This window comes from Malaclemys terrapin, chromosome 9 (genome assembly GCF_027887155.1).
Source record: "Malaclemys terrapin pileata isolate rMalTer1 chromosome 9, rMalTer1.hap1, whole genome shotgun sequence".
Lineage (NCBI taxonomy): Eukaryota > Metazoa > Chordata > Testudines > Emydidae > Malaclemys > Malaclemys terrapin.
The window spans coordinates 51091657-51111536 of record NC_071513.1 but is presented as its reverse complement, the minus strand read 5'-3'; the positions used below and the strand labels follow the sequence as shown (position 1 = coordinate 51111536).

The following is a 19880-nucleotide window of genomic DNA, read 5'->3' as shown; positions in this document are numbered from 1 at the left end:
TTTAAGAACTTAGGTGTATTTTTACCACTTTGTTTTTATACCCCTGTAACTAGCTAAGAATCAAAATCACAGTCCTCCTGTGTATGGGCCTTCTCTCACTAGGATAGAGTAAGAACAAGGCCTCAGACTAAGGTCTTTGGCTAAGCAGCAGAGGCAGCCATAAAAGCTGTGAAGCATACGGTCACATCCTCACATCCCAAACCAGTCACATTGAAATAAGGTGGTATTGGGCTATTAGGAAGACAATCCTGTCCTGATAGTGCCTGTCATAAACATACAGCTAAGGGTAGCATAAAATCCCTCCTTACCCTGTAAAGGGTTAATCCCTCCTTTAGCTGTAAAGGGTTAAGAAGTTCAAATGACCTGGTTGGCACCTGACCAATAAGGGGAGAAGATACTTTCAAATCTGTGGGGGAAGGTTTTTGTTTTGTGTTCCTTTGTGTTCTCTTCAGGTCAGCGAGGAACCAGGGCAGGGAAAATACATTTCCCTAAGCCATATTTGAACTAAGCATCTAATATTACAGAAATAGGAAGTAATAGCAAGGAAATGCGTTAGGTTTTGTTTTAAAATCTTTTGTTTTAGCTTGTGAATTTTCCCTGTGCTAAGAGGGAGGTTTATCCCTGTTTTTGTAACTTTAAAGTTTTGCCTAGAGGGGAAATCCTCTGTGTTTTGAATCTGATTACCCTATAAATTACCTTCCATCCTGATTTTACAGAGGTGCTTCTTTTACTTTTTCTTTATAATAAAGCTCTGTTTTTTAAGAATCTGATTGGGGTTTTAGTGTCCTAAAAACCCAAGGGTCTGGTCTGTGCTCACCTTGGTTACTCTCAAGCCTCCCCAGGAAAGGGGAGGAGCTTGGGGGGATATTTGCGGGAAACAGGAACTCCAAGTGGTCCTTTTCCTGAATCTTTGTCCAACTCACTTGGTGGTGGCAGCATACTGTCCAAGGGCAAGGGAGAATTTGTGCCTTGGGGAAGTTTTTAACTTAAGCTGGTAGAAATAAGCTTAGGGGGTCTTTCATGTGGGCCCCACAACTGTACCCTAGAGTTCAGAGTGGGGAGGGAACCCTGACAGTGCCCATCACCACCAGATAAAGGAACAGATCTTAAGATGGCTAAAGAAAACTTAGTTTTATAGCATCCTGTCTGTCAAGAAACCACGTATCAATGGTTGTGGCTGTGAAACCCTCATTTCCGTATGGTTTTATCTTTAACTATAGAAAAGAGGGAGCCATAATCTGTCTGGTTCTCTAATTGTTTCTGTCTGCTGTATAATTAATTTTGCTAGGTGTAAGTTAATTAGGGTAGTGGGATATAATAGGTTAGAGAATTATGCTACAATATGTTAGGACTGGTTAGTTAAATTTCAGTAAAATGACTGGTTAAGATAATATTACTGTGTGGGTGCCTCAGTATGAGAATATTACTATATAAACTGGGGTCAAACAGGAGGTGGAGGGGAAATTGGAATCATGCTTGCTAAGGTGGGGGAACAGGGAATAGGGACACAAGCAAGGCTCTGCGGCATCAGAGCTGGGAAGGGGGACACGGGGTAAATGCTCTGCGGCATCAGAGCTGGGAACGGAACATTGGGAAACCGACTATCAGAGATACACCCAACTGGTGTGAAGGGCTTCGGAATATGCTTGCTTGGAAACTAACCCCAATAAACATTGCATTGTCTGCAATTCAGACGTCTCGTCTTTTGCTGCTTGCTGTCTGTCACGGAGTGTGGTGGAGTCAGGGCCCTGCACCCCCGACTTCCTGCAATTCACCGTGACTCTCAGCCAGCCAGTAAAACAGAAGGTTTATTAGACAACAGGAGCACAGGCCAAAACAGAGCCTGTAGGTACAGAAAACAGGACCCCTCAGTCAGGTCCATCTTGGGAGAGTAGGGAGCCCAGACCCCAGTGCTGGGCCTCCCTCAGTTTCCCCAGCCAGCTCCAAACTGAGACTCCCTCCAGCCCCTCCTCTGGCCTTTGTCTCTTTCCCAGGGCCAGGAGGCCACCTGATCTCTTTGTTCTCCAACACCTTCAGTTGGCACCTTGCAGGGAAGGGGCCCAGGCCATCAGTTGCCAGGAGACAGGATGTCAGCCATTCTCTGTGCAGACTGCATCACCCCTGCCCTCTAGGGATCTACAACAATCACACACCCTGATCCCCCCACCTAGATACTTAAGAAATGCATAGGGAAAACTGAGGCACCCACACAGTATTCAGCGAAAACATTAAGAACAGTCCCGCTTCATCACACTGTCTGCATGACAAGAACCAGGGAAGTGGGAGGGTGAAGGGAAAGCCCTCTAACAAATACCATCAAGGGCAGAGGGTTTAGTGCATCAGCAATTGGTTCTTGTGTTCAGAACACTTCCCAAGTCAAAGCCATGTTTTGGCCTGACCTCTGGAGGCCCTATGTTTACAACAGACAGCCATTTGCTACATCTGGTGATCTGCTCACAAATGAGCCAGAACTGGAAAGCTGCAGATCGCGATTGAGGTGTACTGGCAGAGGCTCAGGTCTGGAACACTTGGGGCAGATTAGCAACATGAATGCAGCATTGGCTAAGCTCAGGGGAAGACAGCTTGCCAACCCCCTGCTAACACTATGGTATGGATGGCTCAGCCACTCCCACCAGTTATCAGCTGATATCAACCCCACCAAAGAGATCCCGACAGCCCTCCCAGTGACTAACATTAATTTTGAAATATAAAAGAGTAATTCATTTCCCAAAGCAACCTTAGCCTGAACCCAAGCCACTATCTGAGGCTGTGGAGCTGGACACAGAGAGAAGTACAGGATTTAACTAGAACGGGAAAGATTTTAAAAACGGGGAGAAGTCCCAAGGTGCAGGGATTGTACTAGCTTGGGGTGCTGAAGATCCACTCTTAAAGCGCAATTGTGCCCCCTCCCCTAAAAAAAAAAAAAAAGAAATCTTGGTGTGTTCACTTTCCTGGTGCTATTTAAGAAAGCTGATATCAAAAATCCAACAAAGAACTTGCTCCATTATATAGAAGTTTGGAATATGTTGAATAAAATGTTGGGAATGCAATTCTGCTAAATCCTACCTGCATGCTCTGTCTGTACAATGGTGCCAGGCAACTATGTTATCCTTGCTGCCACACTGTAAGCTTTGCAGGGTTTGACATGAACAGCACTGGCATGGAAGGCCTCCAAGGAAAGTCTAGGCGCTGCACAAGCGACCTTGTTGACTCAGTACCATAGGTGACTTTCTGCTCAAGGCAGCACAGAACCCCTGCCCCAATCAGCATGGGTCAGTGTGCTGGACAGGTGGGGGTGCTGCCTTACCAGGGATACCAGTGTGACGTTTGCTTATCATGGTATGAAGCAACACCTGCAACGTGCAGAAGAGTTGAGTGGAAACCTCCTTCTACTCTCTCCAGAAATGCACACACCAGTTCCATGCGCATTTCCTATTGCCTTCTACCACCCTCTTCCCGCACCCCTCCCTCAAGCTGGCATGGCAGAGCAGTTCCGGGGAATGGAAGGGTGGAGGAAATGAAGGAGGTTGCACATTGGTTTTTGACCTTATAACACAGGGCACAAGAGAACAGCTTTATAGGGGCTCCATATTTGCTCGAATCTCTCTCAACTCACTCCCCAACCCAGCCTTCATATCATAATTTGGCCTCTATCCATTTACAGACTGAAGCATCTATCTCCTCCAGTCTTCAACCACTTACCTAGCTGTAGCTTTGAACTTCTCCAAGAACTGAAGTCGCAAGCTCTCATGGCCTGGGAGGTCAATCAGCGTCACACTAGAGCCCTGTAAATAGACCAGAAGAAGTAACAATTCCATCAATATTTAATCCACAAATATGCATGATCATGAAGGTCTGCATAATAAAATATGTAACAAGATACACAACAGTTCATATTCTACAGACAGCCATGGCCTACACAGCAAACAAGACTGCTTTGCAGTTCCCTAACCCCTTCTGGTATCATCATTTCTCCTACAGCAGGGTTCTCAAACTCAAATGACCATGAGGGCCACATGAGTACTAGCACATTGGCCCGAGGGCCGCATTTACTGACGCCTCCGCCCCGCCCCCACTCCACCCCTTCCATGAGGCCCCGCCCCTGCCCCGCCTCTTCCCACCCCTTCCCTGCCCCCATTCCAACCCCTTCCCTGAAATCCCCACCCCAACTCCACCCCCTCCCTGCCCCCAGAGGGGGCAGGAGGGATGTAATACAGATGAGCAATCATTTCCATGGAGATACAGGTGAGCAATCGTTTCCATGTTCTCTCTACAGGTACTAATGTGGAGAGTGGACTAGATGACCCCTCTGAGGGAAGGGAGCAGAAGGAGACTCCACCGATTGGAAGGCAAAAGAAGCCCTGAGGTAAGTGGGGAAATGGGATCCTGGGAGGAAGCACAAGCAGGAGAGCGCAAGAGGGGAGGACTCCTGTCTCATACTGAGAAAGAGGGACGATCAATGAGTTATCTTAAGTGCCTATACACAAATGCAAGAAACCTGGGAAACAAGCAGGGAGAACTGGAAGTCCTGGCACAGTCAGGGAAATACGATGCGATTGGAATAACAGAGACTTGGTGGGATAACTCACATGACTGGAGTACTATCATGAATGGATATAAACTGTTCAGGAAGGACAGGCAGGGCAGAATAGGTGGGGGAGTTGCGTTGTATGTAAGAGAGGAGTATGACTGCTCAGAGCTCCGGTATGAAACTGCAGAAAAACCTGAGAGTCTCTGGATAAAGTTGAGAAGTGTGAGCAACAAGGGTGATGTCGTGGTTGGAGTCTGCTATAGACCACCAGACCAGGGGGATGAGGTGGACGAGGCTTTCTTCTGGCAACTAGCAGAAGTTGCTAGATCGCAGGCTCTGGTTCTCATGGGAGACTTTAATCATCCTGATATCTGCTGGGAGAGCAATACAGCAATGCACAGACAATCCAGGAAGTTTTTGGAAAGTGTAGGGGACAATTTCCTGGTGCAAGTGCTGGAGGAACCAACTGGGGCAGAGCTTTTCTTGACCTGCTGCTCACAAACAGGGAAGAATTAGTAGGGGAAGCAAAAGTAGATGGGAACCTGGGAGGCAGTGACCATGAGATGGTCGAGTTCAGGATCCTGACACAAAGAAGAAAGGAGAGCAGCAGAATACAGACCCTGGACTTCAGAAAAGCAGACTTTGACTCCCTCAGGGAACTGATGGGCAGGATCCCCTGGGAGAATAACATGAAGGGCAAAGGGGTCCAGGAGAGCTGGCTGTATTTTAAAGAATCCTTATTGCGGTTGCAGGAACAAACCATCCCGATGTATAGAAAGAAAAGTAAATATGGCAGGCGACCAGCTTGGCTAAACAGTGAAATCCTTGCTGACCTTAAATGCAAAAAAGAAGCTTACAAGAAGTGGAAGACTGGACAAATGACCAGGGAGGACTATAAAAATATTGCTCAGGCATGCAGGAATGAAATCAGGAAGGCCAAATCACACTTGGAGTTGCAGCTAGCAAGAGATATTAAGAGTAACAAGAAGGGTTTCTTCAGGTATGTTAGCAACAAGAAGAAAGTCAAGGAAAGTGTGGGCCCCTTACTGAATGAGGGAGGCAACCTAGTGACCAAGGATGTGGAAAAAGCTAATGTACTCAATGCTCTTTTTGCCTCGGTGTTCACAAACAAGGTCAGCTTCCAGACTGCTGCACTGGGCAGCACAATATGGGGAGAAGGTGACCAGCCGTCTGTGGAGAAAGAAGTGGTTCGGGACTATTTAGAAAAACTGGACGTGCATAAGTCCATGGGGCCGGATGCGCTGCATCCGATGGTGCTAAAGGAGTTGGCGGACGAGATTGCAGAGCCATTAGCCATTATTTTTGAAAACTCACGGCGATCAGGGGAGGTCCCGGATGACTGGAAAAAGGCTAAGGTAGTGCCCATCTTTAAAAAAGGGAAGAAGGAGGATCCGGGGAACTACAGGCCAGTCAGCCTCACCTCAGTCCCTGGAAAAATCATGGACCAGGTCCTCAAGGAATCAATTATGAAACACTTAGAGGAGAGGAAAGTGATCAGGAACAGTCAGCATGGATTCACCAAGGGGAAGTTGTGCCTGACTAACCTAATTGCCTTCTATGATAACTGGCTCTGTGGATGAGGGGAAAGCAGTGGATGTGTTATTCCTTGACTTTAGCAAAGCTTTTGATACGGTCTCCCACAGTATTCTTGCCAGCAAGTTAAAGAAGTACGGGCTGGATGAATGGACTGTAAGGTGGATAGAAAGCTGGCTAGATCGTCGGGCTCAACGGGTAGTGATCAATGGCTCCATGTCTAGTTGGCAGCCGGTTTCAAGCGGAGTGCCCCAAGGGTCGGTCCTGGGGCCGGTTTTGTTTAATATCTTTATTAATGATCTGGAGGATGGTGTGGACTGCACTCTCAGCAAGTTTGCAGATGACACTAAACTAGGAGGCGTGGAAGATACACTAGAGGGTAGGGATCGGATACAGAGGGACCTAGACAAATTAGAGGATTGGGCCAAAAAAAACCTGATGAGGTTCAACAAGGACTAGTGCAGAGTCCTGCACTTAGGATGGAAGAATCCCATGCACTGCTACAGCCTTGGGACCGAATGGCTAGGTAGCAGTTCTGCAGAAAAGGACCCAAGGGTCATAGTGGACGAGATGCTGGATATGAGTCAACAGTGTGCTCTTGTTGCCAAGAAGGCTAACGGCATTTTGGGCTGTATAAGTAGGGGCATTGCCAGCAGATCGAGGGACGTGATCGTTCCCCTTTATTCGACATTGGTGAGGCCTCATCTGGAATACTGTGTCCAGTTTTGGGCCCCACACTACAAGGATGTGGAAAAATTGGAAAGAGTCCAGCGGAGGGCAACAAAAATGATTAGGGGTCTGGAGCACATGACTTATGAGGAGAGGCTGAGGGAACTGGGATTGTTTAGTCTCCAGAAGAGAAGAATGAAGGGGGATTTGATAGCAGCCTTCAACTACCTGAAGGGGGGTTGCAAAGATGATGGAGCTCGGCTGTTCTCAGAACAGATGGCAGATGACAAAGGAGCAATGGTCTTAAGTTGCAGTGGGGGAGGTTTAGGTTGGATATTAGGAAACACTATTTCACTAGGAGGGTGGTGAAGCACTGGAATGGGTTACCTAGGGAGGTGGTGGAGTCTCCTTCCTTGGAGGTTTTTAAGGCCCGGCTTGACAAAGCCCTAGCTGGGATGATTTAGTTGGGAATTGGTCCTGCTTTGAGCAGGGGGTTGGACTAGATGACCTCTTGAGGTCCCTTCCAACCCTGATATTCTATGATTCTATGAGGGGTGTGGCAGGTGCTCAGGGCAGGGAGTTGGGGTATAGGGTGCAGGAGGAGTGAGGGGTGCGGCAGGGGGTCAGGGTGCGGCAGGGGGTTCAGGGCAGGGGTTCAGGGTGCAGGAGGGGGCTCAGGGCAGGGGGTTCGGTTGCAGGAGGGGTTCGGGGGGCGGGCTCCGGCCCGACATGCACCGGGGGCAGGGCAGGCTCCCCCAGCAGCTCCCATTGGTCGGGAACGGGGAACCACGGTTGCCTAAGTGATTGGGCAACAAAATGGCAAATGAAATTTAATGTGGATAAATGTAAAGTAATGCACATTGGAAAAAATAACCCCAACTACACATACAATATGATGGAGGCTAATTTAGCTACAAGTCAGGAAAAAGATCTTGGAGTCATCGTGGATAGTTCTCTGAAAATGTCCACGCAGTGTGCAGAGGCGGTCAAAAAAGCAAACAGGATGTTAGGAATCATTAAAAAGGGGATAGAGAATAAGACTGAGAATATATTATTGCCCTTATATAAATCGATGGTACGCCCTCATCTCAAATGCTGCGTACAGATGTGGTCTCCTCATCTCAAAAAAGATATACTGGCACTAGAAAAGGTTCAGAAAAGGGCAACTAAAATGATTAAGGGTTTGGAACGGGTCCTATATGAGGAGAGATTAAAGAGGCTAGGACTCTTCAGCTTGGAAAAGAGGAGACTAAGGGGGGATATGATAGAGGTATATAAAATCATGAGTGATGTGGAGAAAGTGGATAAGAAAAAGTTATTTACTTATTCCAATAATACAAGAACTAGGGGTCATCAAATGAAATTAATAGGCAGCAGGTTTAAAACAAATAAAAGGAAGTTCTTCTTCACACAGCGCACCGTCAACTTGTGGAACTCCTTACCTGAGGAGGTTGTGAAGGCTAGGACTATAACAGAGTTTAAAAGAGAACTGGATAAATTCATGGTGGTTAAGTCCATTAATGGCTATTAGCCAGGATGGGTAAGGAATGGTGTCCCTAGGCTCTGTCTGTCAGAGGGTGGAGATGGATGGCAGGAGAGAGATCACTTGATCATTGCCTGTTAGATTCACTCCCTCTGGGGCTCCTGGCATTGGCCACTGTCGGTAGACAGGATACTGGGCTAGATGGACCTTTGGTCTGACCCGGTACGGCCTCTCTTATGTTCTAACAACCACACACACCCCTGTGCCCTTCCCCAGGTTCCGGCCGCTTCCCGGAGCAGCGCGGGGGCAGGGCAGGCAGGCATGGAGCCTATCCTGCCCCCGGTGCGCATCGGGCTGCAGCCACTCTAGGTAAATGCTGGGGGACGGCGGGGGGGGGGGGGGGCGCGAGGAGCTCACGGCCACAGAAAATAACACTGCGGGTTGCGTGTTTGAGACCCCTGTCCTACAGCATATGTGCCCAAAGTCTCCCACTTATTTGCTGTTGATAGGCAGCTTCTATACATGAGTGTAAGAGGCCCCCATGCCACCACTGGGGCAGTCTCAGGCCACTGCACCCCCCTTGCCCAACAGCAGCAGGAGTTTGGGTGTGGGAGGGGGCTCAGGGCTGGGGTGCGGGAGAGGGATGTGGGCGGCACTTACCTCATGGAGGCTCCGCGGAAGTGGCGACATCCCTCTGCTCCTAGGCAGAGGGGCTGGGTGGCTCTACGCGCTGCCTCCGCCTGCAGGCGCCACCCCCGCAGCACCCATTGACTGCAGTTCCCGGCCAATGGGAGCTGCAGAGCCAACGCTCAGGGAGGAGGCAGCGTGCAGAGCTGCCTGGCTGCGTCTCCCCCTCTGCCTAGGAGCTGAGGGATGTTGCCGCGTCCAGGGAGGCACCAAGCCAGGTAGGGAGCCTGCCAACCCTGCCGCCACCACCACCTGCGGCGGCAATGCCACCACCCCAGCTCGGGGAAGGAGAAATGTGGACAGGGGTAAGGGGGCCGAGGCTGGGGTCACTGCTGAGGGTGGGCACGGAGCCCTGGGCACGGGGCCAGCAGCCAGAGGCAGGAGCAGAGATGGGTGCCGCTCCCTTCGCTGCCCCGGGCCCCAGCCATGCACCACTAAATGTTCCTCAGCTTCCCTCTAGGGAACCACGCCCCACAGATTGGGGACCTCTGCCCTAAAATTTGTATAGGCCTTTCACACAACAGGGAGAGAAATATATGTCTAAAACAAGAAAAATACAGTAAGTTTACAAATATTAGCAGCGTGAGGGTGGTGTAAGACTTAAATAACTAGAATTCAAGTTGAGAGCGTCCCTTGAACTCAAGGTTAAAGTTTTGCTGGAGATTTTTGTGGCTTCTTCTGGACCAGCCCCATGGGTGAAAATAAGGGCTGGTCCACACTAACCTCCCACTTCAAACTAAGATACGCAACTTCAGCTACGTGAATAACGTAGCTGAAGTCAAAGTATCTTAGTTCGAACTTACCGCGGGTCCACACGCGGCAGGCAGGCTCCCCCGTTGACTCCGCATACTCCTCTCACGGAGCAGGAGTACCGGCGTCGACGGCGAGCACTTCTGGGATTGATCTATCGCGTCTAGACAAGACGCGATAAATCAATCCCAGAAGATTGATTGCTTACTGCCGGACCCGGAGGTAAGTATAGACGTACCCTAAGTTACAGGACTTACTGGTACTGCCAGAGTCCTGAGGGGGTGGAGCCTTTAAATCAACCCGGGGCTCCCAGCTTCAGAGGTGGCTGGGAGCCCCCGGGGCTCAGGGGCAAATTAAAGGGCCCAGGGCTCCGGCTGTCACGGAGCTCCAGGCCCTTTAAATCCCAGCCCTAGCCCAGCCGCCAGAGCTGCGGGGAGGGATTTAAAGAGCTCTGGGCTTCCGGCAGGGAGCCCTTTAAATCCCCACTGCGGAAGCCGGTGCGATCCGGCACGGCGTACTGGCTCTCCTTGTGCTCCCCGAGCTGCACCACGGAAGCACGGCGTACCGGCTTACTTTCACCTCTGACCAGCCCCCTTTCCTCATATCGTTCCGTTCTCATGACTCCTGCCCCATTAGCGCCATGCATCCTTTACTTAGCTTATGAACACAGCTCTTAATACCTAAATAATCCCCCAACGAACCTCCTTAAAAGACTGGAACAAATCTGTAGTTTCTAGGTCAAGACACTTTGAAGATAAGATGAGCCAAAAAAAAAACAAACAAAAATAGAATCTGACAACGGAATGAAACCCACTTGAGCTTCTCAGACCTCCATTCCCTATCTACCCTTCCATCACAGATTTGTCCCAGCCTCTCTAGAAAGATTCTATCCCAGGTTAAGACCAACTGAGTGAAATTTTAGGTAGACCGGTTCCAGTTTTGGCAAAGCTAGGAGAAGGAGACACCAAATCAGATTTATAGCTTCCGCTTAAATATGCGGAGACTAGTGCCTCTCTCTGCAGAATCTGACTATAATTAGCTGTAAATTCAAAGGCCACCAACTCACAACCAAACTTGTCATACCCCAAGAGTTTTATGCAAAATCCAAACCAGTGTCTGCTTACCTTGTCATTACTGACTCTGTAAACAGCAGAGCTATCAGTTATGGAGGTCTGGGTGTTTCGGTAAGTGCCTGTTAACAGCTATTAAAAATAAAACAAGACAGAGGAAAATCAATCCTATTTCCAGGTTTCCGAGGAAATGTTTTTTCTACTCAATGAAATTTCAGCAAAATGATGGAATTGTCTGTTTTAGGAAATGTTAAACTGATTGTTTCCTATCATTCCAGGAACCTCCCAATCAATTAACACTGGCTGGCTCCATCTCCATGGAACACTTCCATCCCCCCCAAATGAAGGGCTCCAACACTGAGCCTAATTCAAAGCTGCCATTAATGCTTAATCACAGTCCAGAATGACAAGCAATTACAATGCTGTAGGCAGTTTCCTCTCAAGAAAACACTAAACATTCTTTGCTATGTATCCCAGCAGCCTTACTGGAAACAGAATAGGGAAACTGAAGACTACCCAAACAAACAAAAAGCATTGTGTCAAGCTATAATTAATTTTTACTTATGTATGAACAAGTTGTTTAATCAGCCTGATTTCTAAAATCAGGGATGAAACAACATTTAGAACAAGGTAATGGAAATACAGGAACATATAAAGAGATGAACTCAGCTTTGAGACTTTTTAAAAAAGAATAAAATAATATAGGTCTGATATTTGGCCCACTTTATAATCAAGCTGATTGGGAAAGAATGATAGATTTAAATACATGTTTTAAAAAGGCATTTACAAAGTCATCATTTCTAGTTCTTTTCAAAACTGAATAAATGTGCCAAATAGAAAAAATAGGTTTTCTAATCTTCATGTTTCAAGGAGTATTTTGCAAACAAGAGGGAATAAAACAAAGTGCAGCAGATTCTGCTTATTAGCAACCCCTCAGCAGCCTGCAAAAAATTTGCCATTATCCAGCAGTTGCCAATAAGTGGAAGGCACGTTTGCAGGGCTGCAGCCATGGTAGGAAACGCTGGCCTGGGGCTTGTAGGGCTGCAGCCAAGGAAATGTGCCTGCGGGCAGCGGGGCTGCAGCCCGGATGCTGGGGCTTCTACAGTGAGTAGGGGCAGTGGGAGTCCACAGAGCTGCACAGCACCTCAACTCTCCAGGGACTGGGGCTCAGCACATCCCAGCGCTTTCTTCCCTGGTGCAGCCCAGGGAGCACAAGGAGAGGTACCGTGAAGCTCTGGCACCTGGGCTGCAGCCAGAGGTGAAAGTAAACCAGTAAGAAAATGGCTACCGATACACAGCCGACCGTACCAGCAGGGCCGCCAATTGGAGGGGTGGGGCAAAAGGGGCAGCTGTCCTGGGGCCTGCGCCAGCGGCCGTCAGAGCCCTGGCCGGCATATGCTGGGCAGTACCGAAGGGCTGGCTGGGGGAGTCTAGCCCCAACCCCACCCCTTCCACCCTAGCCGCCCCTTCCACCTTGCCCAGGACCCTGGCTGCCCTGTGTACCGGTAAGTCCATTAAGTTACTTTCCCCCCTGGCTGCAGCTCCTTTCCCCAGCCTCCCCACAGAGCCCTCAGCCCCTGACCTCCTGTGCAATTCCTGTGCACAGGCAGGCTTGCTGGGCTGCAGTCCCAGAAGGAAGCACTAGGGGCTGCAGGCAGGTTTGCTAGGCTGCAGTTAGAGAAGGCCCAGTCCAGCACTTCCTTCCTTGGCTGCAGCTTGCAAACCTACCTGCAGCTGGAGCCTTCCTCCTAAAAAATTGTCCTTAATAAATGGCATGCCACTGCCAACATCTGAATCCCATTAACCTTAAAGTCAATAGGACAGGGCTGATTCCCAACAAAATGATGCTATTAACCAGAAGCTGTTAACATCCAGGTTTCTACTAAGCAGAATCTACTATACTTGCAAGTTTTAATTTAAAGAGAGTTCTCCCCTTCCACAAATGCACCCAAAGAGCCCATTAAAGGTTTGAAAAGAAGAGCATGAGCCACTCAGCTTTCATTCACCTTGCCAATCTCAGTGGCAGGAGTACTATAAAACACCCCAAACTTTACTTACTCGGACAAACAGCAGTGTTTTTCCTGAGTCACAAAGGCCTACCAGAAGCACCGTTCTCCGGCTGCTCTTCCTGCCCCGGATAAGTTTCCAAATCACTGTGGACAAAGGAAAAATTACAGGATACCAGCATATGGCCAAGCGTGCATCTGTACAAACAAATTTTGGATTTGTAATTTGCCTTCAGTGGAAGTACTAGTCTAGATACAGCTCAGATGTCTTACCCCTTTTCATCTAACCTTGCTCTGAGCATTATGGAGGTGCCATAGCATCTTCACAGGTAAGCTGGCTTTGAGTTTCATACTGACGAGGTTTAATACTACCTGATATAGATGAACAATTAGCTGTTAAAATTAAATAATACTCCCTTTAATTTTGCAAGTCCCACCATTTTTTCTCTAAATCTCTCTAGCTAACAAATGGTTCATACTAACTTTCCTAAATTTTCCATATAGCCAAACTTCACTGAAAACTCATGGACCACATCTGAAGATATTCAGCTGCAACAGAGCAAAGGCTCTGGGATCCTAGTTTTCCATGATACAAAAAAACAAAATTCTCTGATAATAAAAACAACAAAAATCTGCATTTTTCCACAATTAAGATGAAACATTGAACTTCAGTTTCCCGAGCCCCGATATATATAGGTTTCAGTTTGAACACGTTTTATTGATATACAATAGAACCTCAGGTTTCAGAGTAGCAGCCGTGTTAGTCTGTAGCCGCAAAAAGAACAGGAGTACTTGTGGCACCTTAGAGACTAACAAATTTATTAGAGCATAAGCTTTCGTGGACTACAGCCCACTTCTTCGGATGCATATAGAGTGAAACATAGAACCTCATTTATCCGAGCCTCCATTATCTGGCTCTCCATATTAAGCGAACCACCAGCCACCAGGGGCTGACTGCCTGAGCTCTCACCTCATCTTAAAATAAGGGATAGAAAGTTCTTTGCCAGTTCTCCTGATTATCCCAATTTCTGATTATCTGATCTGGCCCCAGTCCTAATTAGATCGGATAAATGGGGTTCCACTGTAAATTAAAAGCGCATTCAAAAATCAACCACAAGAGGGGGTGATTGTGGACACTGAATTTGTGACACTGGTGCTTTCGGTACGTTAGGGGGTTGGGGTACCGGGCCAGGGGGGTAGACCAAACAGCCTGCCGGGGTGGCCGGGGGAAAGCGGGCCGGGCCGGGCCGCGCAGGGTGTCGGGGGCACCGGGCCGACGGGAGGCGAGCCGAGGTACCGGGCCGGGGGTAGGCGGGTCGGGGTACCGGGCCGCGCAGCGAGTCGGGGTGTCATGCCGCAGTCACTCACGCAGGGTCAGGGCCACGGCCAGCAGCGCCAGCAGCACCGAGAGCAGGGTCGAGTCCGGCACTTGCAGCTCCTGCCGCAGCGAGTCCAGGTAGGGCTGCAGCCCGCTTCGCTGGTCGCCCTCCGACGCCATCCCCTGCCCCGCGCTGATAGCCACGTGTCCCCAGTCGTGGCCTGCGCCGTCAGAGCGCCGCACCGTGCAGATGCATCATGGGAAACGTAGTTCCCCGCCCACACTCTCGCCGCAAGGGCTCTCGGGAGTTGTGGTCCTCCAGGGCCTTCTTTGGAAAGCCTCATGGGAGTTGCAGTCTGCAGGCAATTGCTGCCAAACAGTCTGTAAAACTTTTAACAGCGACTCTTCTTTTTGCACCAGGGTCACTGGCAGTCATGCCTACTTCCTGCTCCCACGTAGGACAGCCAGCATCGCCACCACACCAGGATTTATCAATTTACAACGCCAAATAGTTCCAGAGCATAGTGGGCCATTTCCCACAGGCTTGACAAGATAGCAGTTCATGGGTCACCAGAGTGACTTGCATGAGCTCCACAGCTAAACAGGCAGTTATATGGAGCACTGTGGGAGTAAGGAAAATATTAATCCTTAATCAGCCTGCTGCTGCATTCTTGAATTCTACATATTACATAGTATATTCCATACAAAAAATGGCATTAAGAGAACATTATTAGCATTGCAAAGTCAAGTACTCAAAAGTTAGGAAAGGTCAGGATTAAGGCTGTTTAGCAACCTGAAGTGTGCCCCCTTGTGTTTGTATATTGTCTCTAATTACATGAGTACATACAGTACAATATTTTCCACAGGGCCCCTACTAAATTTCTAGATATGTAGTGAATTTTTGGATATAAATAATCCATTTGAAATTACTCACATTTGATGGTACTGGTTTTTAACACATAGGGCTTGCTCCTCTAAAAATAACACCTCAGCAAGCTGCTGCTAGTAGAAGCTAAAACCATTAAGTACACCTGAGATGTAAATTAGCAAAGCAGAGGCTACTCTCCATGATTCCTCTCCAGCTCACTAACTCCTGTTCTCCTAATACTCAGACCAATAGTTTTCTTAATAAATATGTACATGGAGCGCTACAGCAAACAAGGGGTCCAAGTTACAAGCCTACTTCTGTTCCCAGTCAAGCAACTGCTGTACTCGAGTTGGGTGAGAGAGGTCCATGCAGTGAAAGCATCACGCGCTACTAAAAAGAGAAAAGGTGCCTGTCTGAGAATACACAGAGGCCTGAAAACATGCTGTCACTCTGCAAAGTAAAAACTGGCCATTTATGATCTGATTTCAGAATTACTGACCTCAAAGCTTTCAAAAATAATGAGGCAGGGCCCCCTAGAAATCATGGGCTTAAAAATCTTGAGGTTTTTTTAAATAATAAATTTTGGATTCTTTTTCTATGCCTTCTTTTGCACAGACTCTAGGAGGCACACTTAAGCTTTTTCAAGTTTTTCTCTGCAAACATCAGACCTATACGTTTCCTTTTTTTTGTTAATGAAAGCTGAGGTTACTTTTCACACAGTCTCTTGACTGTAGCAGTTGGGGCTTTGGGGAAAACTCCAACCAATCACAAGTGTTAGCAACACTGGCCCAGATCAGTGGGGACAACCAGGACATACGGGCCCTAAAAAAATCCCAAACTAGTGTTTAAATAATCCAAAGGGAACTCTGAAACTGAAGCCCTTGAGTCAAATATCCTGTATTTTAAGAGCACTGCTATAAATTACAGATCAGCACTCTTGCTCAGCAAGGTAGCTTAACCTGACTGCACTTTGTAAGCCCTTTCAGGATTCAGCCTGAAGCAAACTGGGCTGCACTAGAAATAACAAGTGTGCTATCCAGGGCTGGTGGAGGGTCCAGGGCTCTCCACAGTGGCCCAGGCTCCCTGGGTGGCTCTTACCACGGCCCAGATCCAGCTTCTGGCCTGGCCAGTAGGCGGGGCCTATGGGGAAGAGGAGGAGCAGGGGTGAGACTGGCGCTTCCTCTGAGCCTCAGGCAGGTGCAGAGCTGGGACAAATACCGTCCTGGAGTCATTCAGCCCAGGACTTGAACGCAGCATTTTGAGACTGTCCCACCCAATTCGGGTCACCCTAAGCAGATATGACCCTTAAATTTAATGGCTGTATGCTGACTGGCCAACAGATATGCTAAGCAGGTTGGCCGGAGCTGGGAGAAGATACTTCCTCCTACTTGTCTGCAGTGTTACTACCTCATGCAACTTTTTCACAAGTGAACCAGATTTAGGCGGGGCTTGGGCCCAGTCTGGCGCTAAGAAGCCACAGCCCCCTAGCAAATCTTAGCCCTATGATTGGTCCCTGCCCTACTTTTCCATGTGACAGAACAACCAATCAGAGCTGCTGCAAGAAGGGGTTGGCTAATGTTCTCCTAGATCAGGGGTGGGCAAACTTTTTGGCCCTAGGACCACATCGGGTACAGAAATTGTATGGAGGGCCAAGTAAGGAAGGCTGGGGGAGGCTATGCCTCCCCAAACAGCGAGGCGTGGCCTGGCCCCTGCCCCCTGTCCAGCCCCCCGGAACTCCCGCATCCTATCCAAACACCCCTGCTTTCTGTCCCCTGACCATCCCGCCGGGACGCCCATCCCCTATCCAATCTCCCCTGCTCCCCACCCCCTGACCGCCTCCCTGAGGCCCCCCCACCCCCATTCAACCCTCCTTGCTCTCTCTGCCCCACGTTACCTGTTCCTAGCTACCAGAACAGGTTAACCCCCCTAGCCCTCCTGTGAGAATAGTGTCAGCTACTGGGGTGGGGGAGTGCACCCCAAGAGTGTGCCTAGGGACCCGAAGATAGGGGCAGTGCCTGGGCTCTGTTCCAACTCTGGAGGCTGAAAGCCCTCAGGGATTCAGTTGCTAGATCCTCACACAGCAGTCTGGGAGTAGCCAAGAAGGGTACTTGACTGGTCGGAGCATGCATTCTCTGAGAGAGTTGATGTGTGAATACTTCGGAGGTTTTAGCTGGTTCGATACAATTGTCCTTCTGGAAAAGCACACAATCTAAATTTTCCATGCAGTGAACTATGTTTATTTGCTGCTTACAGGTGCCAACCTATTGCATCAGAAATGCTGGTCATGTAGCATTAGTGGAAATTGCAGCTCAATGTTTCTGACTGGTTCCACTTGGTATCTAAGGTTTGGTGCTGAATAAGCTCTACTGGTTTGGGTTATTCTGGGTATGTATTATTATTATTTGTATTACCATAGCAGCTATATAGATGCATTGTTAGTGCTTCCAAAGAAATACGATAGGCACACAATACACACTGAAAAATAAATATGTACATTTCTGTGAGGCCGGCTTGTGCTATTCTGTGTATTTGATAGCATTCTGTAATAGCTGAGACTCCAAATGCAAAGGAGAATTTCAAACTGAATCACAGCAAGCCCAATGTTAGACTCTGAGATTTTATTTCTTGCTCTGGTGACAGCAGGGAGTCAAACGTCATGAGAACAGGCTAGACACCTCTTCAATGGTGAGTTAAAGGGGGGGAAGAGACAGCAGCAGTGGGACCCCAGCTAGCTAGAGTTCAGTGCTGAGAATGCTACAAGGAATGAAGCATCCAGATTTTTCCTCCCACTGTGAGGCGCTCCCGTTAATCTGATCAGTCCAAGTCACTGAAGCTGCAGACCTGGAGGAGTTCTGTAAGGGGAAGAGAACAGGCAGATTCAGATATTGCTGGCAGCTTGTTTAAACAGAAAATAAACACATTTCACATTCTACCAGCACAGATAACACTACAGTAACAATCTCTCCATGTGGAAAACATACCCTAGGTTTACATGCACAAAATGCTACAAAGAGCTGTCCCAACCCAGTCCCGACAGGATTTCACTGTTTGGAATGGATCAGGGGCAGGCTGCTCAGAGCTACTCTGGCCATGTGTTCTCCAAGCAGGAAACCCCATAGGAAATGGGGCAGGAGCACTGGCTGGCTGGAGAGCTCACAGCAATATATTGTTTCTAGCGCTCTCTGAATCATAGAATATCAGGGTAGGAAGGGACCTCAGGAGGTTATCTAGTCCAACCCCCTGCTCAAAGCAGGACCAATCCCCAACTAAATCATCCCAGCCAGGGCTTTGTCAAACCTGACCTTAAAAACCTCTAAGGAAGGAGATTCCACCACCTCCATAGGTAACCCATTCCAGTGCTTCACCACCCTCCTAGTGAAAAAGTTTTTCCTAATATCCAACTTAAACCTCCTCCACTGCAACTTGAGACCATTATTCCTTGTTCTGTCATCTGCTACCATTGAGAACAGTCTAGAGCCATCCTCTTTGGAACCCTCTTTCAGGTAGTTGAAAGCAGCTATCAAATCCCCCCTCATTCTTCTCTTCTGCAGACTAAACAATCCCAGTTCCCTCAGCCTCTCCTCATAAGTCATGTGCTCCAGCCCCCTAATCATTTTTGTTGCCCTCCGCTGGACTCTTTCCAATTTTTCCACATCCTTCTTGTAGTGTGGGGCCCAAAACTGGACACAGTACTCCAGATGAGGCCTCACCAATGTCGAATAGAGGGGAATGATCACGTTCCTCGATCTGCTGGCAATGTGTCCCTACTTATACAGCCCAAAATGCCATTAGCCTTCTTGGCAACAAGGGCACACTGTCGACTCATATCCAGCTTCTCGTTCACTGTAACCACTAGGTCTTTTTCTGCAGAACTGCTGTCTAGCCATTCGGTCCCTAGTCTGTAGCAGTGCATGGGATTCTTCCGTCCTAAGTGAAGTTCCAGTTGGGGAATAAACTTTCATAATATTAGTGGTCAGTGGACTGGATGGGCTCAAGGGACTTGTTAAGAGGCTTCTAGGGCACTGGTTCAAATCTGTGCCAGGTCAGCAGGGGCCAAGAGTTGCTACCATTCACTGAGTGGACGGTGGACTGTGTGAAATGAACTGGTGATCTCAGGCTAGATTCTTAGTGGACACAAGTCCACATCACAAAAGCTACCTTCCGTTCTTGGCTTCTCCTCTAATTTGCCACCTTCTTGGCAATTTCAGAGGAGAGGCCAAGTACTGAATGGACGTGAAAAAGGAACTTGTCATCTCTTCTCCTAAGATGTATTTCTACAGAACAGGACTGAGCACATTGGCGGGGCAGGGAAAGTTGCATCCCCACTTCTCATACTGTACCTATACTAGAGATAAATAACAGACTTTAGTGTCTGGTGATACCAATCCAGCATGGTTCAACTCATAACATTTTTATAAGACAAAAAGATGTATTGGTATCTTCATAAGTTGTTGCCTTCATTTTGCTTGGAAAACTGGACTGGGCAGTGACAAACATAACTCCCGTCTCCCTCGAGCCCCAACTCCCCATGATATTCATGTCTATGTAGCAGACAAATGCAGTTCATCTATTTCTCATCTGGGTTTGTTACAGTTACCTGATGGTGAGCACTTATTGAGACTAGAGATAGAATCAAAGTAGTCTTTTCCCAGGTACTGCTCATAGGTTGTTCCTCTGGAGAGTTGAATCAGGCACGTGGTGGAATCCTTGAATAAAAGGTCCTTGGTTTCAGACTGAAACATCTGGAAGATAGCTTTCTGAGATCCACGGCTTCCATACAATGCCTGAAATACAGGAATGAACAGGTAAATGGACATAGATGAAAGCAAAGACTCAGCTTCATGCAGAGTCAGATCATCTGTATGGCGTAAAGCTGGAGAAAGTTCTCTCACCATCAACAGAACAATGTAAGAAAAAATATTTGCATACACTCCCAAAAGAACT

General features: G+C 48.2%; 1 protein-coding gene across 1 annotated transcript in view; it reads right to left on the bottom strand.

Moving 5' to 3' along the window:
• Positions 1 to 19880, bottom strand: part of LOC128843178 (ovotransferrin-like) — a 59842-nt gene that overhangs the window by 16742 nt on the left and 23220 nt on the right. Inside the window, exons 16-22 of the mRNA XM_054039776.1 lie at positions 19534 to 19720; positions 17765 to 17788; positions 16035 to 16076; positions 14119 to 14289; positions 12803 to 12897; positions 10799 to 10876; positions 3703 to 3785 (exon numbers count right to left, since the gene is read on the bottom strand). Coding sequence (XP_053895751.1) covers positions 3703 to 3785; positions 10799 to 10876; positions 12803 to 12897; positions 14119 to 14289; positions 16035 to 16076; positions 17765 to 17788; positions 19534 to 19720 — 680 coding nt within the window. The remainder of the gene's footprint in view (positions 1 to 3702; positions 3786 to 10798; positions 10877 to 12802; positions 12898 to 14118; positions 14290 to 16034; positions 16077 to 17764; positions 17789 to 19533; positions 19721 to 19880) is intronic.